Below are 20,005 nucleotides of genomic sequence, written 5' to 3' on the forward strand. Positions count from 1 at the left end.
TTGGTATGTTGTGTCTTCATATTCATTTGATTCTAAGTTTTTTTTTTTTTAAATTGTGCTTTAGTAAGACTTTACCATGCAAATTAGTTTCTCATTTAAAAATGTATACACAAATTGTTTTGTGACATTGGTTGCAATACCTGCAATGTGTCAGTACTCTCGCCTTTTCTACCCTGGGTTCCCCATGTCCACTCATCCAGCTTTGATTCTAAGAATTTTTAAATTTAATTTTTTCTATGAGCCAATAGTTTTTAAGTAGTTTATTGAGCTTCCACGTATTTAATTTTTTCCCTTTGCTTTTTCTGTTACTAATTTCTAGTTTTATAGTCAGAGAAGATGCTTTGAATTTTGTCAATGTTTTTGAATATATTGAGAGTTGCTTTGTGGCCTAGAACATGGTCTGTTCTGAAGAATGATCCTTGTGCGTTGGAGAAGACTGTGTTCTGTGTGCTGTTCGGTGCTGTGTTCTGTATGTGTCTATGAGGTCAAGTTGGTTGATTGTGTTATTTAGATCTTCTGTACTTGATTGAGTTTCTTTTTAGTTGTTCTGTCCAACACTGAAAGAAGTGTGTTGTTAAAGTCTCCTATTACTGTAGGACTGTCTATTTGTCTTTTCAGTTCTGTTAGAGTTTATGTATTTTCAAGCTGTCATTTGGTGCATACATATTATTGTTACGTCTTCTTGGTGGACTGACCCTTTAGTCATTATATAGTGCCCTTCTTTGTCTCTTAAAATAGATTTTGACTTAAAGTCTACTTTATGTGAAATTATTATTGCTTACTTCTGCTCTTTTTTTGGATACTGTTTGCTTGATATATTTTTTTCCATCCTTTGATTTTTAACTTGTGTATGTCTTTGTGTCTAAGGTGTGTTTATTCAGTGTGATTAATGATAGGTATGGATTCATTGTTGTCATTTTGTTATACTTTTTTGTGTGTGTGTGGTGTTAATGTTTTCTGTGCTCCTCTTTATTTTCTGTGCTGACTTCTTTTAGTATGTGGATTTTCTTTTCCTGTCAGTTGTTAACTGTTTTTCTGTTTAGTCTTTTTAGATTTCTTATTTTTTTGGTGAGCAGATTTATTACTTTGGGGTTACCCTAAAGTTTACTCTTCTTAAAATAATAGCAGTCTGTTATATCTTGAAATTGTCTTGACTTCCTCCCCATATGGAAGTTCTATAACTATGTCTTTTATTCCCTCTTTTTGTTTTGAAGTTGTCCTTAATAGCTTAACTCCTCTGTTCCCTGTAGTCAGTCTTTTAGCTTTATTTTTCTTTTGTGACATCTTTATCTGGATTGGTATCTAGGCGTGTCTTTATCTCAGGCTGTTGTCTGATGTCCTTGGTTCTCTATCAAAGGACTCCCTTTAATATTTCTTGTAAGGTTGGTCTGGTTTTATAAATTCCCTTAGTTACTGATTATCTAGGAATATCTTAGTTTCACCATTGTTTTTGAAAGACAGTTTTGCTGGATATGTGACTCTTGGTTGGCAATTTCTTTCCTTCAGGATTTTATATATATCATCTCATGGCTTTCTTTTCTGAATGGTTTCATACAAGAAATCAGCAGTTAAGTCTTAATGGTACACCTTTATAAGTGATATTTCATTTTTCATGAGCTACTTTCAGAATTCTTTGTCTTTGGTTTTGGAAAGCTTGATTATGATATGTCTTGGTGATTTTTTGGAGGGTTCTATCCTGTATGGAGCCTTTGTGGCATAGTGATTAAAATCTTGGCTGCTAACCAAAAGGTCATCAGTTCAAATCCACCAGCTGCTCTTTGGAAACCCTATGGTGCAGTTCTACTCTGTCCTATAGGGTCACTATGAGTAGGAAGCGCTCGATGGCAGTGTGTTTGGTTTGGTTTTTTTTTATCCTGTATGAGGTTTGTTGAACTTCTTGGATAGTAACTGTCTCGTCTTTCATGTTATTTGGGAAGTTGTCAGTTAGTATGTCTTCAAAAAATTGTGATGTACTTTTTTTTCCTCCTCTTCTAGACTTGCTGTTACACATAAATTATTCCTCTTGATGGAGTCCCATATAACTCTTAGGCTTTCTTCATTTTTTCTTCTGATAGTTTCTCAAACAAACTAGTATCAAGGGATTTGCCTTCTGTTTTGCTGATTCATTCTTCTGTTGATTAATTCTATTTTTTGTGTCCTTTCATTGAGTTACCTATTTCTGATATTTTATTGTTAATCTTCTGAATTTCTAATTGTTGTTTTTGTATGGTTTCTATTTGTTGCTTGAGTCTATCATTTTGTTCTTGTTTTGTTTTCCTGAATTCTTCTAGGATTTTTTCCTGTGTTTTCTTCAAGGATCTTAAATATAAGTCTTCTTAAGTTTCTTCTCAGGTAGTTCTATTGTTATTTCTTCCTCTGGAAGGTTTTCTTTCCCTTTATTTTGATCATTTGTTTGAACCATCTTATCCTGTTTTCTTTTTCATATGATTTGTTATTCTCTGCTGTCTCCGAGGCATTAAGGTGTTATTTATATATTTGTTTATTGATTGTTTGTTTTGTCCTGATTTTCTTGTTTTGTTTTATTTTGGTATATCAGGGCAAGTCTGCTGGGTCTGCTCTGCTCATTGCTTGTCTGGTGGCAAGGGAGTGCTCACCACCTATCTCTGGTTCAGTGGCATGGGAGTGCGCAATGGTGGGGTGTGGTGGGTTACTGATGGCGTGGTCGTGCTCACTGCTGGTTGAGTGGGGCGGCAGGCGGGGAGATGTGGTGGGCAATTGGTGGCACAGGAGCGCTCACTGCCCCTTGCTGAGTGGGCAGGGTCGGGGAGGGTAGAAGAGGGCTTGTACCCTGGTGTTTTAGCAGGTGGGGTGGCAGGGATGCGGGGGCATTCATGCTGCTAATCACAAGGAGGGTTTGGTGGGGGAAGTGGGAGCATGCTCCTCTGTTCACCAGGCTTGGATCACTGGGCACTTTGTTTTGGCTGCATCCAACATTCGAGACCAGGCCCTGATGAAGTGCAAGGAGGGGGGCTGCCCGGTGTCTCGTTGGGTGGGGGACCTCCTGCTGACACTCTGTGTGCCACCCACCCTAATGGTCAGGGACCGCCACTGGTGAGTAGCCCTGTTTCTGGATCCTGGCTTCCTCCCTGTTCTGCAGACACCAGGATTGCTAGAGCTCTCATCCTCCTTCCTGTACTTTCTCTCCTTAGATCCAGTTCATGTTCTCCTCACTTTGCTTCACTCCAAGTATACCTACACAGTTTCTCTGTCTCCTGTTGGGGATTCAGTGAAGTTGCTCCTCACCCAGGATCACTGTTGGCTTTGTCTCAAGATGGCTATGCTGTGCCGAGCTGGCTTTCAGGCCACCTCCTATTTGTATCTCTCCTTGTTCGCTGTTTTTGTTCAGTTTCTTTTTCAAGTTGGTGTTCAGTGTAATTCTTTATCCTTCCATTTGATGCTTAGGGTTCCGGGATTGTCATATGTATCTGTTTCGGTTGGTTTACTGGGTCTTTGCTGTAGAGGGACGGCGTGGAGTGTCTGACTAAGCTGCCATCTTGGGCCATCTCCTACTCGTAGTGTTCTTAAGTGAAAATTAGAACGGTGAATATTAATGGCCAGGTGTATATTTACTTATTCAGAAAGCCCTAGTGAGATGATTTTTTTCTTTTAGAAGCAGTCTCGTCTCAGAAATCATGCTTTTAAATTAGTGATTCTCAACCAGGGTTGGTTTTTTTCCCTCCTAGGGCAAGTGTCTTGGAGATATTTTGGGTTGTTACAACTGGGGAAGGGGGTGTGGTACTGGCATCTAGTGGGTAGAGGGAACGGATGCTGCTGAACATGCTATAATGAAGGACAGCTCCTTACAACAGAGTTATCTGGCTCTCAGTGTCAATCAGTAGTGCCACTGTTGAGAAACGCTGCTTTAAAAATGTTGTTTTTACGTTATCTCGTGGCTACCCACGCATTAATTGGTTCTCATTGGAGAAAACAGAGGCATGAATGAGAAGCATGAACTGCAGGTGGTTATTAGGGATCAAGCCCTGACTTGATAACCCATGTGGTTCATGGAATTAGTAGACTATGGTTGCAAAGATTTTAAAATTCCAGGCCAGCTTTCCTGTTAGGTTCTTTTTTGACTACAAGGGATAGAAACATAATTCTAACCAGCATAAGTAAGAGGAGTTTATTTTAAGGATATTCCTGGAATCCAGGGACAAAAATGATGCTCGTTTTCAGATATAGCTGGAACCATAGATGTTCTGCGTCTAGCGTGGTACTTGTAAGCAGTTTTGCGTCATTCTTTTCTCTCTTTACCAACTGGCTTCTTTTATTTCCTGCTCCATATGTCTTCTCATTACTCCTGAGCTTTATATAAAACATTGAGGCTTGCAAAGGAAGACTAGACTCTTCATCCCAGTTCAGAATTTGCCATGAAGGGCTATGTGTGGCCCACTTCTGGCCCAGTTAACTAAGTTGGCAGCTACTGCAAAAACCAGGTGGCTGAAATGGAGGGAGGGGAGAAGCACACCCCAGAAGGAGGGGGAATGTGCCAGGCAGCCAAAGCCGGAGTCTGCTGCATTCCACCAGGATCTGATGGATTACAAGTTAATTTTATTAATATTTTCCTAAGCTGGACATATGTCTTCCCATAAAGCTCTTATGAAAGTATTCCACTCCTAGAATGATTTTTTTTGTGTGTACTCTGGTACTTTGGATTTCCTGGGTCTTGGAATTTCAGCGTGATTGCTGATTTTCATTACTACTGCTAAGGTTGACTGTAGAAATTATGGGGGTAAGATTGAGAAACATCAAAGTAAAGCCAGTCATTCTAGCAGCTGCATTGCTCTTTTGTGAATTAACTTGTTACCTTTGGAAATGAGAATTTATTACAGTTAAGTAGTGTATGTATAAGTGCTGGGCATATAGAACAAGCCAAAGGCTTCTGTCCTACTACCAGGAGATATCCATTTTGACAATAGATGATTTACATTATTCTTAGAAGTGCCTGTGTTGACATATATTATAAACTGATCAGTGTGAGCACTAACATAATGGTTATTATGCATGGTGGAACACCATTCAAAATGCAGTCAGGATCACAGTGGGCCCTGAGGTGGGGTTTTGTTTGTAGTGTGGTACATTCCCCAGCTTCTTTCTCCCTCATTTTGATAGCAAGTGGGGAGTGGACAGCCCCAGAAAGCAGGCTTTTCTTGGTTTGATTGAGATAGTGGCTTAATGTAGTAAACAGATACTATTCTTATGGTGTCTTCTACACACATTAAAAATAGCACATTTCTGCTGCCAGGGGAGAGGAGTCAGTACTTGCTCCAGTTGCACCAACTAATGGAAAACCATTTTTCTACCTCCAATCCCTCATTCATTTGTTGTAGTAGCAAATACAGATAATAAATAAAGAAGTCAATAAACAAATAATTTCAGAGGGTGATACTTCTATGGAGTTAATAAAATGGGGCCTGTGATAGGGAGTAACTAGGAACAATCAGTTGTCTGTAGGGTTTTCATTGTGGCCCCTGTATGGAGTTGACCTTGAGCAGATGTGAACGTGGTGGACCTGATAGATACTAACCCACATGAACTGTCTTTCCTGTGGTGATGGTGAGTTTGTAAATATTTATTTGATTAAATGATGACAGCAGCAACCAAAAACCAAACCCATTGCAGTCGAGTCGATTCCAACTCATAGCGACCCTATAGGACAGAGTAGAACTGCCCCATAGGGTTTCCAAGGAGCGGCTGGTGGATTTGAACTGCCAACCTTTTGGTTAGCAGCTGAGCTCTTAGCCCCTGCACCACTAGATCTCCATGACAGCGACTCTAATGTTAAAATTAAATAGCCAGTATTTATTGATTCTTTACTGTATGCTAGTCCTCACATGTATTGTTTCATGTTATTCTCATAAGGACCTGATGAGGTAGGTGCTATTATAATCCCTGTTTACAATTTAAGAAGGAGGCTTAGACAGGTTATGGTCTCACAGCTAGTACAGTTGGCCCTCATTATCTGTGGGTTCCACATCTGCAGATTCGATCAACTGTGGATCAAAAATATTTGGGGGAAAAAAGGCTTTTTTTCCTTGTCATTATTCCCTAAGCAATACAGTGTAACAACTACTAATTATATAGCATTTACATTGTATTAAGTATTAGAAGTACTCTAGAGATAATTTAAAGTATATGGGAGGTTGTACCTAGGCTATATGCAAATACTGTGCCATTTTACATAAGACTTGAGCATCATGGATTTTTGTATGCGCGAGGGGTCCTGGAACCAATCTGCATGAGTACAAAGGGTTGACTGTAATTGCTAAAGCTGGGACTCAAACTTGACCGGGACCAGCTCCCATTCTTAACCACCTGGCTCTGTGCCTGTGTGACCAGTAATAGCAGAGTTCGCATTATACCTGGAATGCGCTACCTGATCCAGACAGAGATCCCGTCCATGCACAAGTGTACATGACTAGCTCCCTAGGTCCCCACCACCCGTCCCTTTGCCATCAAAGCACGTGCTGACTGAGTGTTCTATGCACTAGGTGCTGTGTTGGAGTGATATTGGGAGGAATCTTCTAGGCCTAGGTTCACGGCCACTGCATAATTACCCTTAACATGAATCATAGGTGTCTTCTAGTTTCTGGATATTGCAGAGCCGTTCTATCATAACATTACAGAGGCCAGTGTGATGGGAGGCCCTCATCTGGGTACCTGGACTTGGATTCTGAAAACCCACATTTAGAAACCATGTATCCTGCTTGAGCTCCCTCTTATGCATGCCTGGGTTTCTGACCCATCCCACTTAGCCCAGACATCCTGGCAGGGGGTCTGGGCTGAGCACCAAAAGATTATACCATGCATGTTTCCTTGTTAGCACCTGCCCAATCACATGTCCCCCAGATAGTTATTTGAAAGCTTATCTTGCTGTCCACTTATAAAATCTTCTCAGAAGGGCTTATGGAGGGAAGTGCCTGCAACAAAGGGAGTTTCAGAACAGGGATTGTTTGGGTACTGCACTCTTGAATGTATTAGATCACTCACAAGTGCTCTTTCTAGCCCAACCCCTACATGATTCTTTAAGTGAACCGTTGCATCTGTGTGTACACTTGGGCTTAGCCCCCAGAGGCTGTGCATCTGAGGCTACATCCCAGGCGTGGGCTCTGTCCTTAGATTAGTGCCTCCTGGGAACTTACATTTTGCTAAGACTAACAAGAGAGAATAAGTTTTTGAAAAACAGACTTTTCGTGATAAATAGGACTGTTTTTGAAATTTGGCAAAGATCACTTCTTCCTGTTTGACTTTTAGCTTACACATTCTCAATAAGAAAACCCAGAAATCAGTAGTGTGACTTGTTATTCTTTTGTTTTAACTCTCAAAGCTTTGCTCTTGTGAACATGTAGAAAGTGACAGTGTTCACTTCGCCTCCTGGAGATGTTCCTGAAGCGCTCATGCCAGACCAAGCACCTTTGTTCTGTAGTGTTTTGCTTGCCCCTGGCCCCTAGGATTGTCGAACATCTAGGTGTGATAAAGAGTGAGGCATTGTTGGGTTAAGATGAATTTTCCAGTCTCATCATTTATAAGTAGGGGAGTGTGTGTGTGTTTGTAGATGTATATGTACATATGTTTAATGTTTGGTGCCCTGATCAGCTGTTAGAGGGGTTTGGTGGTTAAGCTATGAAATATAGATGCTTCTTTCTCACACTCAGATGATGTTGAAGGAGAGAGAGACAAAAAAATTGGTCCTGCTAAGACAGGGGAAAACAGTTATTACACAAAACTAAATATTAACAATGCATTCTTTCCAGAACATCCAAGACTCATTTATTGAAGTCTGAATTCTTCTTAGAGAAAATACAGAAAAATAAAAAAAGAATAAAAAAATCACCAGTAATCTCAAAACCCAGGGACAAGTTATTTGTAACATTTTCGGTAATTCCTTTCAAGCTCATTTTTCTGTTTGTCTGTGTATATATATTTTTCATTTAATACTGTGTATGTACCTTGTGAGGCGCCCTGGTGGTGCAGTGACTAAATGCTCGACTGCTAACCAAAAGGTCAGTGGTTCAAACCACCAGCCACTCTGAGGGAGGAAGACATGGCAGTCTGCTTCCATAGAGATTACAAAACCAAATCTGTTGCTGTTGAGTCGATTCTGACTCATAGCAACCATATAGGACAGGGTAGAACTGCCCCATAGAGATTCCAAGGAGCACCTGGTGGATTCCAACTGCCGTCCTTTTGGTTAGCAGCCATAGCACTTAACCACTATGCTACCAGGGTTTCCTCCATAGAGATTACAGCCTTGGAAACCCTATGGGACACTTCTCTGTCCTATAGGGTCGCTGTGAGTCACAGTCGACTCAACAGTAATGGTTTGGTGTGTACCTTGTACATTGAACATTGTATATATGTAACTTTTATTTAACATTGTATTGTGAGCATTTTCCTTTGTCATTAACATTTTCTCAATTTTTATTATTGTATGGTATTCTATCGGTTACAGCCATTTCCCAGTAGACATTGACGTTTTCTGTATTTTTTGGCTACTACAGATAACCACAGTGAATGTGTGTGGGCCCCGTTGTATGGTGCCTGTGTATGTGTACACGCATCATTTACTGAGTGCCTGTTGTCCTGGCACTCTACTAGGTGTTTTATAGTTGATCCTGTTTTATCCGTAGAATGGCCCTGTAAGTAGTATCATTATCCCTATTTTATGAGATGGGGAAACATACTCAGAGATGTCAGGCACATACCCACTGTCCTGTCGTCACTAAGGGCAGAGGTAGACAGACAGCCCAGTGTTGCCTGGCTCTATGCCTGTGCTGCTCTTTCTACAAAAAAGTATGTCTGCACCTGTTTTATTCCTTAAAAAGGGACACGTAGGTGAGAAATAACTGAGTCAAACGCTGTGGACCAAGTTGCGGGTCATTGACATAGTCTCAAACTTGTGCTAATAGTTTGCTTTCCAAAATGATGGAATGCATTTTTACTTCCACCAGCCTTAAGTGCTGTTGCCCCTGACTTTTGCCAGCCTGAGATGCTACCATTTAAAAATATATTTGCTGATTTAATAAATAAAAAGTACTATTTCATTATTTATCTCAAGGGCTAAATTTTAAAGGATAAAATCTTCAAATAATCTTTCATATACTGATTATAGTCAGCCAAATAAATTACCAACTTAGTGTAGTGACAGATTCTCCTGCTTCCCACGACCATCTTGCTGATGCTGTGCTGGGCTCTTAGAGGCACGTGTTGATTGATCATTGGCTTCATACTTAAAATCTGGGGGTCTCAGAAGTTGCTTTTTGAAAGAGAAATACATTTTAAAGGAGTTGCGTGATGGTGACCTTTTTTCCTTTTTGAAGAACTTGTTTTACCCCAACCTTTTGATCAGGATGGTTTATAAACAACCTTTAGCTTGTAGCTCTTTTAGATATTATATCTATAAACCAGTGTTTATTTTTTGCAGGCCAGTCTAATTGAAGCCAATGGAGAACTAAAGGTCTTTATAGACCAGAATCTTAGTCCTGGAAAAGGTAAGGAAGCCTATTTTGAAATTTATTAAGTTTATATATTTATGAATTCCTTTAATGTTAATGCTTCCTATTGACTAGTAAAGCTTCCAATTTTAGAAATTTTCCTGTCCTAAGAGTCTAACTTTTGATTTCATAGCATTTTAATTCTAAAATTAGACACACACACACATATATAGACATATTGCATGCACACAGTGACTTTATTTGATTTATAAGTAATATAAACAAACTATTTGCAAAAATTCAGAACATTGGAAAAGTATAAAAGAAACAAAGATTACTTGTATTCCTTCTACCCAAAGATACTGAACACTTAACAAATTTGGTGTGGGTCCCTCCAGATTTTTTTTTCCTGTATAGACATCCACAATGCTATTAGAAAAAAAAAAATTGAAAATAGCATCATGTTACACATCTCACATATGAACTGAACATCTTTCCATGCCAATAAATAGTAAAGCCATGTCTTTTTTTTTTTTTAATAGCTCTTGAGTAATTTATATTTTTTGGGTTATCTCAAAGTCATGGCTTTTGCACCCTGGGGACAGGCAGAGGGAGTAGAGATGGAGAGATTAAAGCCACATCTTTTTTAATGATTGCTTTGTGTTCTACTGGTTGATATAGTATAATTTATTCCAACTATAGTATTTCATAGTTTTCAGTTCTCACAAAAGTGACATAGTGATGAACATCTTGAGCATATGTATTTGAGCACATGTCTGGTTATTTCCTTAGAATAAATTCTTAGGTGCAGACTTGCTGGGTCAAAGGATATGCATATTTAAAACGTTGCTGTTAAGTACCAGATTAATTATAAGGCTACATTGATTGTGGGGTTTTAACAGTTTATGGAAGGTAATTTTAGCGCGGTTTGTTCTAATATTTTTAAAAGAAAAGCTTTAGGAAAAGCCTGTTTTGTCTTCTTAATAACAATTTTGCTTGTGAAGAATTAGCTGCGGTCACTATGAGTATGGTCTGAGCGATAATGTGTACTGATATTTGTGCCAGCCAAACTAGGAGCTGCTTTAAAGTTAACCGAAATGGCACTGTTATTTTAGGTTCTGTTGAAAGATTATTTATTTTTGATTTTTCTAATTATTCTCATATGTGAAATTAACTTTTTTCAGTCTAATGATGAAGGCCATAATAAGTGATGTGTGTGATAACTTTGGAAATGTTTGGAACTGGTGACTAGGTCCATTGTTTGGCCTTCCTCTCTGTGTCTCAACGCCCTCCCATCCATTCATTTCTGGCAGGGTGCTAAAATGGAAACCTCACTGTCTGCTGTCCATCTCCGAAGGACCTCCACACCGCGCTCCTACCGCCACCATCCCATTGTCTGTAGAATCAGGTCCAAATCCACATGGTATTCACATTCTCCTGTGGAGTTGCTCCTCTTTGCCTCTTTCCTGCTTGGGTCTCTGCCCCCATCTGACAGGGCAGGGGAACTGAGAGCAACTTGACTTCCAGTACTTGAGTAAGCCCCGCTGTTTCGTGCCTGGAAGCTGCTAGGTTCACTGCCTCCTCTCCCCTTCTTTGTTGCGTAGGGAACTTCACCTTCAGCATGTAGATAAATGTTCTCCTGCTCTGGGAAGCCTTGCACACACAGCAAGTGGCATGCAGGTGGGACCGCAGCCTCCCTCGCCCCTCGGCTGGGTGCCCATGTACAGGGCTCAGCTGCACGATGGTGTGCCCTTCCGAGCAGCAGGATGGAACCTTCTCTCCTGTGTGCTCGCACAATCTCTCACTCTTGCCTCTCTCACAGCACCTGTCACACTGATCGTGGTTTCCCTTCTAGACTGTGAGCTCCAGCCCTCAGGGACCCCCTTACTCATCTTGTGTATCTACTTGAAGTACACCATAGGCATGGAGCGAGTGTTAACCGCGTGTTGGAGAAGCTCAGATTCCCATGTGGAGGCTGGGAATGCCGGGTTTTTTCTGCAGATGCTCAGCCTTCCTCTTCTCGTTTTCCAAGGATGCAAATAAAATTTATAGAGCCCACTTAGGGGTTATAAGTATTTACAGACTTTCCCCCCTGCATTCACAGATTGCTTGAGTGAAAGATTGTTTCAGTGTAACTAACTGAACGGTGAAAATTTTCAGAAATTTTGGGCAAGACATTTTCTGCTGATACGATGAAGCAGAAATAACAACTTTAAAAAATCTACAAACTTTCTTCCTTGGAAATGATGAAGTCTTTCAGATGGTGTTGCTTTTGAATTCCTCTGTTGTTTGGATGCCCCCAAATAAGCTTACTTCACATGTTGGTTGTTACCTTCTTTTCCATTCTTGCTGACACAATCTGTACTTAAATTTGATTTAGACAGCATTTGCTTATGAGCTGAAGAGTTGAATTGGAAGGATTAGAAAATAATAGCTTCTTGACTTTAAAATATTCTGGTGTTAATTCATTGAATTGTATGGTTATACTCTTTTTGGGGGGGAAATGACAGAATTCCTTACTATTAGTTTAAGATACTTAGTCTCTTTTGGATGATCTGGCACTTTCTTCACTGTTTTCCTTAAGTGTGTTTACAGGAAGATAGCCCCCTTTTTCTTATCCTTGGTGTGTTTCCCCAGTCACATCCTGTGTCTTATTGCCATTGGTTGCGATGTTTGAACACTGGACAGTTCCCTGCATCTTGACATAGTACCCCACATTCAAGGCCCGTTCCCCCTTCCATCCTATTGGTGGTGGTGGTGCTGTCAAGTCCATTTTTGACTCACAGTGACCCCACATGACAGAGTAGAACTGTCCCATAGAGTTTTCTGGGCTGTAACCGTTACGGGAGCAGGTGGTCCTAGCAGGTTAATTTGTAAGCCTTAACATGGTCAGAATTAGATTCTTGAGTTGCCCCTCTTCTAAGTCACGTCCTGGCCTTCCTGAGCACACCTGGCTTTTCTCGCAGTCTGCTTCCTGCGGACTGTGACCACAGCCAGCACGCCATTCCTTGGCGGTCATGAACATTGTTGCTTTCTCTCTCCTAAGGTTCCTGTCACTTCCACCTCACAAGCAGTTATTTTTTAAAATTTGACTTCCGAATAGGTGATACGTTCACATTGCTTTAAAATTTGAAAGTTTAAAAAGGTATGTGGTGAGATCTGCTCTTGACTCCTGTTCCCTAGCCCTCTTCCTCTGTCAAAACAGTTGACCTCTACTATTCAGTTTCTTGTGTTCCTTCCAGAGAATTTTTTAAAGAAGCAAATAATCTTGCTTGTTCATTGGTCGAACATACATTCAGTACTTACTCTGACAGGTGCTGTTCTAGGCAGTGGGGACTTGGACCTCAAAGAGAGGGTTCCAGCTTGAAGGAGCTCCAGACCCAGGGAGAAAGCAGAAAAGTGACCAGGTGATTACCGTAAAGCATGATAGGTGCTATGATAATGCCAGCATAGGATGCTGTGGCAGAACCCAGAGATGGTCCCAATCTGTACAAGAGGGTGGGAGATCCTGGTCAGGGGGATTTCCTAGAGGAGAGGCCCCCTGAGCTCTTGAAGCTGAGGGGAAATTAGGTAGGTGAATATTAGGTGTTTTGGCAGGGAAAACACTGTGTGCTGTGACAGCAGATAGAACATAGTCTCATACCCATTGCTGTCGCGTCTATTCCGACTCATAGCAACCCTCTAGGACAGGGTAGAACTGCCCCGTATGGTTTCCAAGGAGGAGCTGGTGGATTCAAACTGCATACCTTCTCGTAAGCATATGAGCTCTTAACCACTGCACCTCGAGGGTTCCACAGTCTATATAAAACCAAAACCAAACCAAGCTTGTTGCCCTCGAGTCAATTCCGACTCATAGTGACCCCGTAGGGCAGAGTAGAATTGCCCCATAGGATTTCCAGGGAGCCCCTGGTGGATTCGAACTGCCGACCTTTTGGTTAGCAGCCGTGGCTCTTAACCACTGCACCCACCACCAGAGAACTCACCAGTAGGGAACTCAAAAGTAGTCAGTATGGTCGGGGCAGAGGATGGGGGTTGGTGGTAAGAAGTGAAGCTAATGAGGTAGGTGTGCCTCGATGGTATATGTATTTCATCTCTGCTGCCTCTGGTGTCTGTTTGAAGTGTCTGCCTTGAGTACTGCTGAGGAGGATTTGGGGGCCCTGCCTAGTGGTGGGACTGTGCCGAGACCTGTTTTCACTGTCTGCCATTTGTGTGGAAGTTGGAGGAGATAGAAGCAAATAGAAATGGCGTGTGGGTATTTGCTGTGCCTGGGCCAGAAGGGGATGCCTCTTAGGCAAAACCTGGGAATGTAGACTTGATCCTGAAGGCAAATGGGTTCCATGGAGGGATTTTAAATAAGGGAGTGACGTGATTACATATACATGTACTGGTCCAGAATAGCAGTTCCTTTCTTTTCCTTTCTGCTTCTGGCTTCCAAGAGGTATAGTTTTTCAGCAAGTCAAATATAGATCTGAATTGTGCTTTTAACTGAAAAGATGAATAGTTGAACATCATCATCATTATCTCCAAAACAAATTTGAGTTTCAGTTGCAGAATTATTTCATCTGTTTGGCTGGATAATCTGTATATTCCTGAGATAATATCAGTTCTTTCCTTGAGTTTGAATTTCTCCATGTTAATTGTTACTCTGATTTCCTTTTCTATCATAATTACCTTTTTTATCTAAATTACAGTTAAGTGTTGGGCCTGGAGTCAGAAACCCTGGGTGGAGTCCCAGCTCTAGCTTATTAGCTTTGTGACCTCATGTAACATCTGAGCCCTAGTTTCCTCAGAACCTCTTTACTTGCCTCATAGGGTGGTAAATGATGTAATGTGTATAAAAACTCTTGTAAATTCAAAGGTGCTATATGCAAAGTAACGTAATTTTGAACTTTATATTCGATGATGCAGATGAAATTTATTTCCTTGGATTAAAACCTCAAATTTACTTTGTAATCTCTTCTGCACAGGTATTGCTTCCAGACTGCATTCTAATTATTTTCTCCTGAATTCTTGCATATGTTCTCTACTGTTACTTTTTATTTGGTAGTACACCTGATGGCCTCTGTGGTGTCGGGCTTTATAGTTTATCTGGACATTTTTTGCGTTCCTTTTCCATTTCAGTTTAAAGTCGTTCAGTGTGTAAAGTGTTCATGTAGGACATTATTGTTTGAACGTGATCGTGTTGATGTAGCCACTAGTGTTCACAAGATGTACCTCCACAGTGGCACGGGTAGTCAGTGTTAACCAGAAGAGCCACGTGGCCACGGTGTGAGTTGTGGACATACTTTCTAATATAGAAATTAGAGCCTCCCCTATATAGCTTTTTAGCATGTTAGAGAGCCAGAGCCTAGGGATCCCCGCTATAGTCCTTACTCCTCCACCCTAGCTCCTAGATTCCTTTTATACATGTATACTATCCAGAGAGTCCCTAGGTGGTATAAAAAATTAATGTGCTCAACTGCTAACCAAAAGGTTTGAGTCCACCCAGAGGCACCTTGGAAGAAAGACCTAGCAATCTACTTCCGAAAAATCAGCCAACAGAGCACAGTTCCGCTCCAACACACGTGGGATCTCCATGAGTTGGGGTCAACTCACTGGTACCGGTTGTTGTGGTTTTACACTCTCCATGCCTCACATCGCCCCTTTTCCTTATGTACAACATGACTGGCTGTGTTGCCTTCTGTAGGGAAGCCGAAGGACACTGAACGTGAAATGACTAGGCTAACTTGACTCAGCATCGCAGCTCACCTTATCAGTGTAAACACTCTCCCTTTGCTGTCTATCTGTCACACGGGGCTGTTTGCATTAGGAGTTTCCTTTTGCTATCTAGTTCAGGAATTTTAAGGCTAATTTTAGACAGTGTTCTAGCTAATTTGAGCTGTCACTTTGGGTTATTAGTTTTTCATTAGACTTGAAGAGCCCCATGAGCTTCGTGTCAGTCATCACCATTGACATGTAGTTCTATTCGTAGTACTTACTGTGGAGCACTTTGCCAGATGCTAGGGGCACACAAGAGAATGAGGCACAGGCCCTCCTCTAACCCAGCGTGTTCTAATACTGGGAAGTGGTCAGCATTGCTCTGAGGTAAGGCATGTTTCTCTGGAGACAGGGTAGAGTAAGAATTGGAATAGTTATGAAGACTGGTAGTCTCTAGGGACAGAGTGGTCAGGCCTGGTTCAGGTTGGTGACTGTAGGCATTGAGAAGAAGGAACTACCTTCCCTTCTACTCCTCCATCCCTTCAACCCCTGTAACCCATAATAACAACCCATTGCCTTCAAGTTGATTCTGACTCTTGGCGACCCCATGTGTTACAGAGTAGAACTGAGTTCCATAGAGTTTTCTTGGCTGTATTCTTTAAGGAAGCAGATCGTCAGGCCTTTTTTCTGTGGGCTTGAACCACCAATCTTCTGGTTACTAGTTGAGAGCAAGTGATATGCACCACCCAGGACTTTTCAGCCGCTGTACTGGAGGCCAGTTAACCAGCTCCCTTAGGCTCTCAGGTTAGACGCGTTCTCTGTTCAGTCAGGGGAATTCAAGGAATACTTGAGTAAAGCAGCATCAGGTTAACTCTGCTGACCTTAGTCTTGGTAACTGGCTTTTTGTTTGGCTTCTGATCCTAAGCCCCAGACTAGGAATTGAGTTCCTGTCCCTCTTTTGCTCTTGATAGAATTCCTGGCTAATACTTCACTCCCTCTGAAACTGGGAGCCTGCTGTGTTCTTGTTGGTGTGCTGGTTACCCCTGTTGGAATCCTGCTCCTAAGTCTGTTCAGAATCACAGTACCACTCAGTAATGAGGTCACTCCCGAGGTCCACCCTTCAGCCGAAGATTAGACAGGCCCAGAAAACAAAACAGGACTCAAGGGGCACACCAGCCCAGCGGCGAGGAATAGAAGACAAGAGAGGACAGGAAAGCTGGTGATTGGGAACCCAGGGTCGAGAAGGGAGAGTGTTGACATGTCCTGGGGTTGGTAACCAATGTCACAAAACAATATGTGTATTAATTGTTTAATGAGAAGCTAGTTTGTTCTATAAACCTTCATCTAAAGTACAATTAAAAAAAAATCGGTGCAATAGTTAGCCCCTGACCACCTGCATCACACCTGTTTGTGTTGCTGCATATTGTCCTCTTCCAGATTTCGCACTGAGACTCAAAATGCTCTATTTCCCCTGGAAAAATGCACCCAACTCACAACACTTTGTATCCGCAGATCCATAGGACAAGAGCTTCTGATCTAGAAGACTGTGTAGACTGTACATCCTTTGGACAGTTCTTTGTAGATGTGGTTTCTTCCTGCCCTTAGAGGCCATTCCCAGGACTCAGTCAGAGGACAGCCGGGAGCCACAGCAGTTGGGACACTAGACCTCGATTTATAAAGCCTGGAAAAGTAAACCACTTAGGTGTCTTTCAGAATCTGAACACTCGCTCCCTCATTCCCAAGGTCATATGTCTGGTAACGGCAGCCAAGAATTTGCCCTTAGTTTTGGATATGATTGCCAGACTTGAGCTTTTCACAAGAATCAGTTTTAATTTTTAAGGGGCAAGAAAAATCTACAAATGTTTTAAATTTGGTAAGCTCCCAAGTGGCCCCTTCTTAGTGTCTTTTTTTACACGCCCTTTCACTAAGTGGCTGAAAAAACCAGTTGCCGTGGAGTTGATTCCTATTGCTGGTGACCCCATGGGTTACAGAATAGAACTGCTCCGCAGACTTTTCAAGGTTGTGACCTTTGGGAAGCAGATTGCCAGGCCTTTCTTCCAAGATACCTCTGAGTGTGTCCAGACCACCAACCTTTAGGTTAGCAGTTAAGCGCTTAACCATTTGCGCCACCCAGGGACACCGAGTGGCTAGAAGTTCTTGAATCAGGGACCAGGAGAATAGATGTGCAGCAACACAGAGCAGATAGAACCAATTTCAGAGTATCTGCAGGTGAGTGATAAGAGGGTAGAGCGTAATTTAAGGCACGCTTGGCTGAGTTTTAAGGAGCCCTGGTGACACAGTGGTTAAAGCAATCGACTGCTAACCAAAAGGTCCACAGTTCGAGACCACCAGCAGCAGCTCTGCCGGAGAAAGATATGGCAGTCTGCTTCCGTAGAGATACATAGGCTTGGAAACTCTATGGGGTCGCTGTGAGTCAGAATGAACTTGATGACGGTGAGTTCGGTTTGTGGGTTGGCTGAGTTTTAAATGGTCCTCTACTAATATGTTGGTAATACTATTTGAAACTTATCTGTCACAGAAGATTAAAGCAAGTGCTTTGTATCTGATCCAGAATTTGCCATCTAAGGATGATAGCAAACAGACACTAATATAGCCTCTAGTGCTGATCTCCATAGAGATAGGGCTGAGATTTTTTTTTTTAAATTGTGATTTAAGTAAAGGTTAAAGAGCAAATTAGTTTATCATTAAACAGTTAATACACAGATTGTTTTGTGACATTGGTTGCCAGTCCCACGATGTGTCAACACTCTCCCCTCCTCCACCCCAGGTTCCCTGTTTCCATTTGTCCAGTTTTCCTGTCCCTTCCTTCCTTCTCGTCTTTGCTTTTGGGCTCGTGTGCCTGTTAGTCTCGTTGTTGTGTGTTATTGTTGGCCCTGTAGACCTGCCTAATCTTTGGCTGAAGGGTGCACCTCAGGAGTGATTTCAGTACTGAGTTAAAATGGTGCCCGGGGACCATACTCTCGGGGTTTCTCCAGTCTCTGTCAGCCCAGCAAGCCTGGTCTTTGTGCGTGCGTGTGTGTGTGTGTGTGTGTGTGTGTATGTGAATTTGAATTTTGTTCTGTATTTTAGTCCTGCTCTGTCTGGGACCCTCTATTGTGATCCCTGCCAGAGTAGTCGGTGGTGGTAACCAGGCACCATCAGCTTGTTCTGGTCTCAGTCTGGTGGACGTTGTGGTAGCTGTGGTCCATTAGTCCTTTGGACTGATCTTTCTCTTGTGTCTTTGGTTTTCTGCATTCTCCTTTGCTCCAGCCGAGGGCTTAATTTTTTATCGAGGATCATACTAGAAGCTACTTAAAAGTCCATGAAGAGACTGTATTCATAAATTATGATATATTCATACAGTCAAATACTATAAAGCAATGAAAACGATTGAATTACAGCCACACATGATTAAATCTCAGAAATACAATGTTCAGCAAAGAAAGCAAGTTTTAGAAGCATATATACAGTATGACACCACATAAAATTTAAAACCATGCACAACACTGCTATATATTTCTTGTTGATTCTTAAATATTTAACGAAAGTAGATGTAATGGAAAGGCATAGGAATTATAATGCTAATTCAGCTATGCCAGATATTCTGCAGGGAAGGAATCAGAAGAGGTAGTAGGGGAGGGGTTCACAAGGTGGTTTTGGCAATAGGTGCAGAGCACGCGGGTATTCATTGTAGTCTTCTTTTTGCTTTCTCTATGACTTACATATTTTTTCAAATTATTTTAAGAAGATTCAATAGGATTGCCTACTTGTAGCCTACGTTTTGACTCATGATTCTTCCTGAACAAAACCAAGCAGGCTTTTGACATTATGTCTTCAATCCTTCTGGACCTTATTATATCTTGTGTAGTGAGTGGTAGGATCTATTTTGTTTTCCTTATGGATAACCAGTTCCCTTGCTTGAGTATTAAATAGTGCTTTTCCTCAATGATCTGCAGTACCAGCTGTCATATATCAAGCTTCCATCTATCCGTGGGACCAGCTGTGAGTTCTCTCTCTCCTCATTTCTCTGTTTGTCTATCCCAGCAGTATTTATCCTACTATCTTAATTACTGTTGTTGTTGTTGTTAGGTGCTGTTGAGTCAGTTCCAACTCGTAGCCACCCTGTATACAACAGAATGAGACACTGACTGGTCCTGCATCATCCTCACAGTTGTTGTTATGCTTGAACCCATTGTTACAGTCACTGTGTCAGTCCATCTCGTTGAGGATCTTCCTCTTTTTCACTGACCTTCTACTTTACCAAGCATGATGTCCTTCTCCAGGGATTGGTTTCCCCTGATAACATGTCCGAGTACATGAGACACAGTCTCGCATTTCTTGTTTCTAAGGAGCATTCTGGCTGTACTTCTTCCAAGACAGATTTGCTCATTCTTCTGGGAGTCCGTGGTGTATTCAGTATTCTTCGCCAGCACTGTAGTTCAAAAGCATCAATTCTTCAGTCTTCATTATTCATTGTCCAGCTTCCGCATGCATCTAAGGCAATTGAAAACGCCATGGCTTGGGTCAGGCGCACCTTCTCCTTAAAGCAACATCTTTGCTTTTTAACACTTTAAAGAGATATTTTGCAGCAGATTTGCCCAATGCAGTGTGTCCTTTGATTTCTTTCTTTTTTTATTTTTTTCTTTTCTCTTTTTGGTTTGTTTGTTTATTGTTGTCATTTAAATAAAGTTTACATTTCAGGTTAGTCTCCCATACATGTCATTTGATTTCTTGACTGCTGGGTTCCGTGGGCGTTGAGTGGATCCAAGTAAAATGAAATCCTTGACAACTTCAGTCTTTTCTCCATTTATCATGATGTTGCTTATTGGTCCAGTTGTGAGGAGTTTTGTTTT

At 41.6% G+C, this 20,005-nt stretch overlaps 1 protein-coding gene across 7 annotated transcripts in view; it reads left to right on the forward strand.

The window, feature by feature from the left end:
• The window catches only part of TFDP1 (transcription factor Dp-1), a 266,300-nt gene that overhangs the window by 196,923 nt on the left and 49,372 nt on the right, over positions 1-20,005 (forward strand). For 3 of the 7 annotated variants that reach the window (XR_002824496.1, XM_023733519.1, XM_004369284.2), the window contains one exon: positions 9,446-9,512. The exons of 3 other annotated variants lie outside the window; for them this stretch is intronic. Coding sequence is in view for 3 of the 4 variants with exons in the window: in XM_023733519.1 (XP_023589287.1) it covers positions 9,446-9,512 (67 nt within the window). In the remaining variant the exon portion in view is untranslated. Of the gene's footprint in view, positions 1-7,775; positions 7,900-9,445; positions 9,513-20,005 lie in introns of all 7 variants that reach the window. One more of the 7 variants, XM_023733479.1, reaches the window with a different exon arrangement.

The sequence above is a fragment of the Trichechus manatus genome, unplaced genomic scaffold, assembly GCF_000243295.1.
Source record: "Trichechus manatus latirostris isolate Lorelei unplaced genomic scaffold, TriManLat1.0 scaffold00004, whole genome shotgun sequence".
Lineage (NCBI taxonomy): Eukaryota > Metazoa > Chordata > Mammalia > Sirenia > Trichechidae > Trichechus > Trichechus manatus.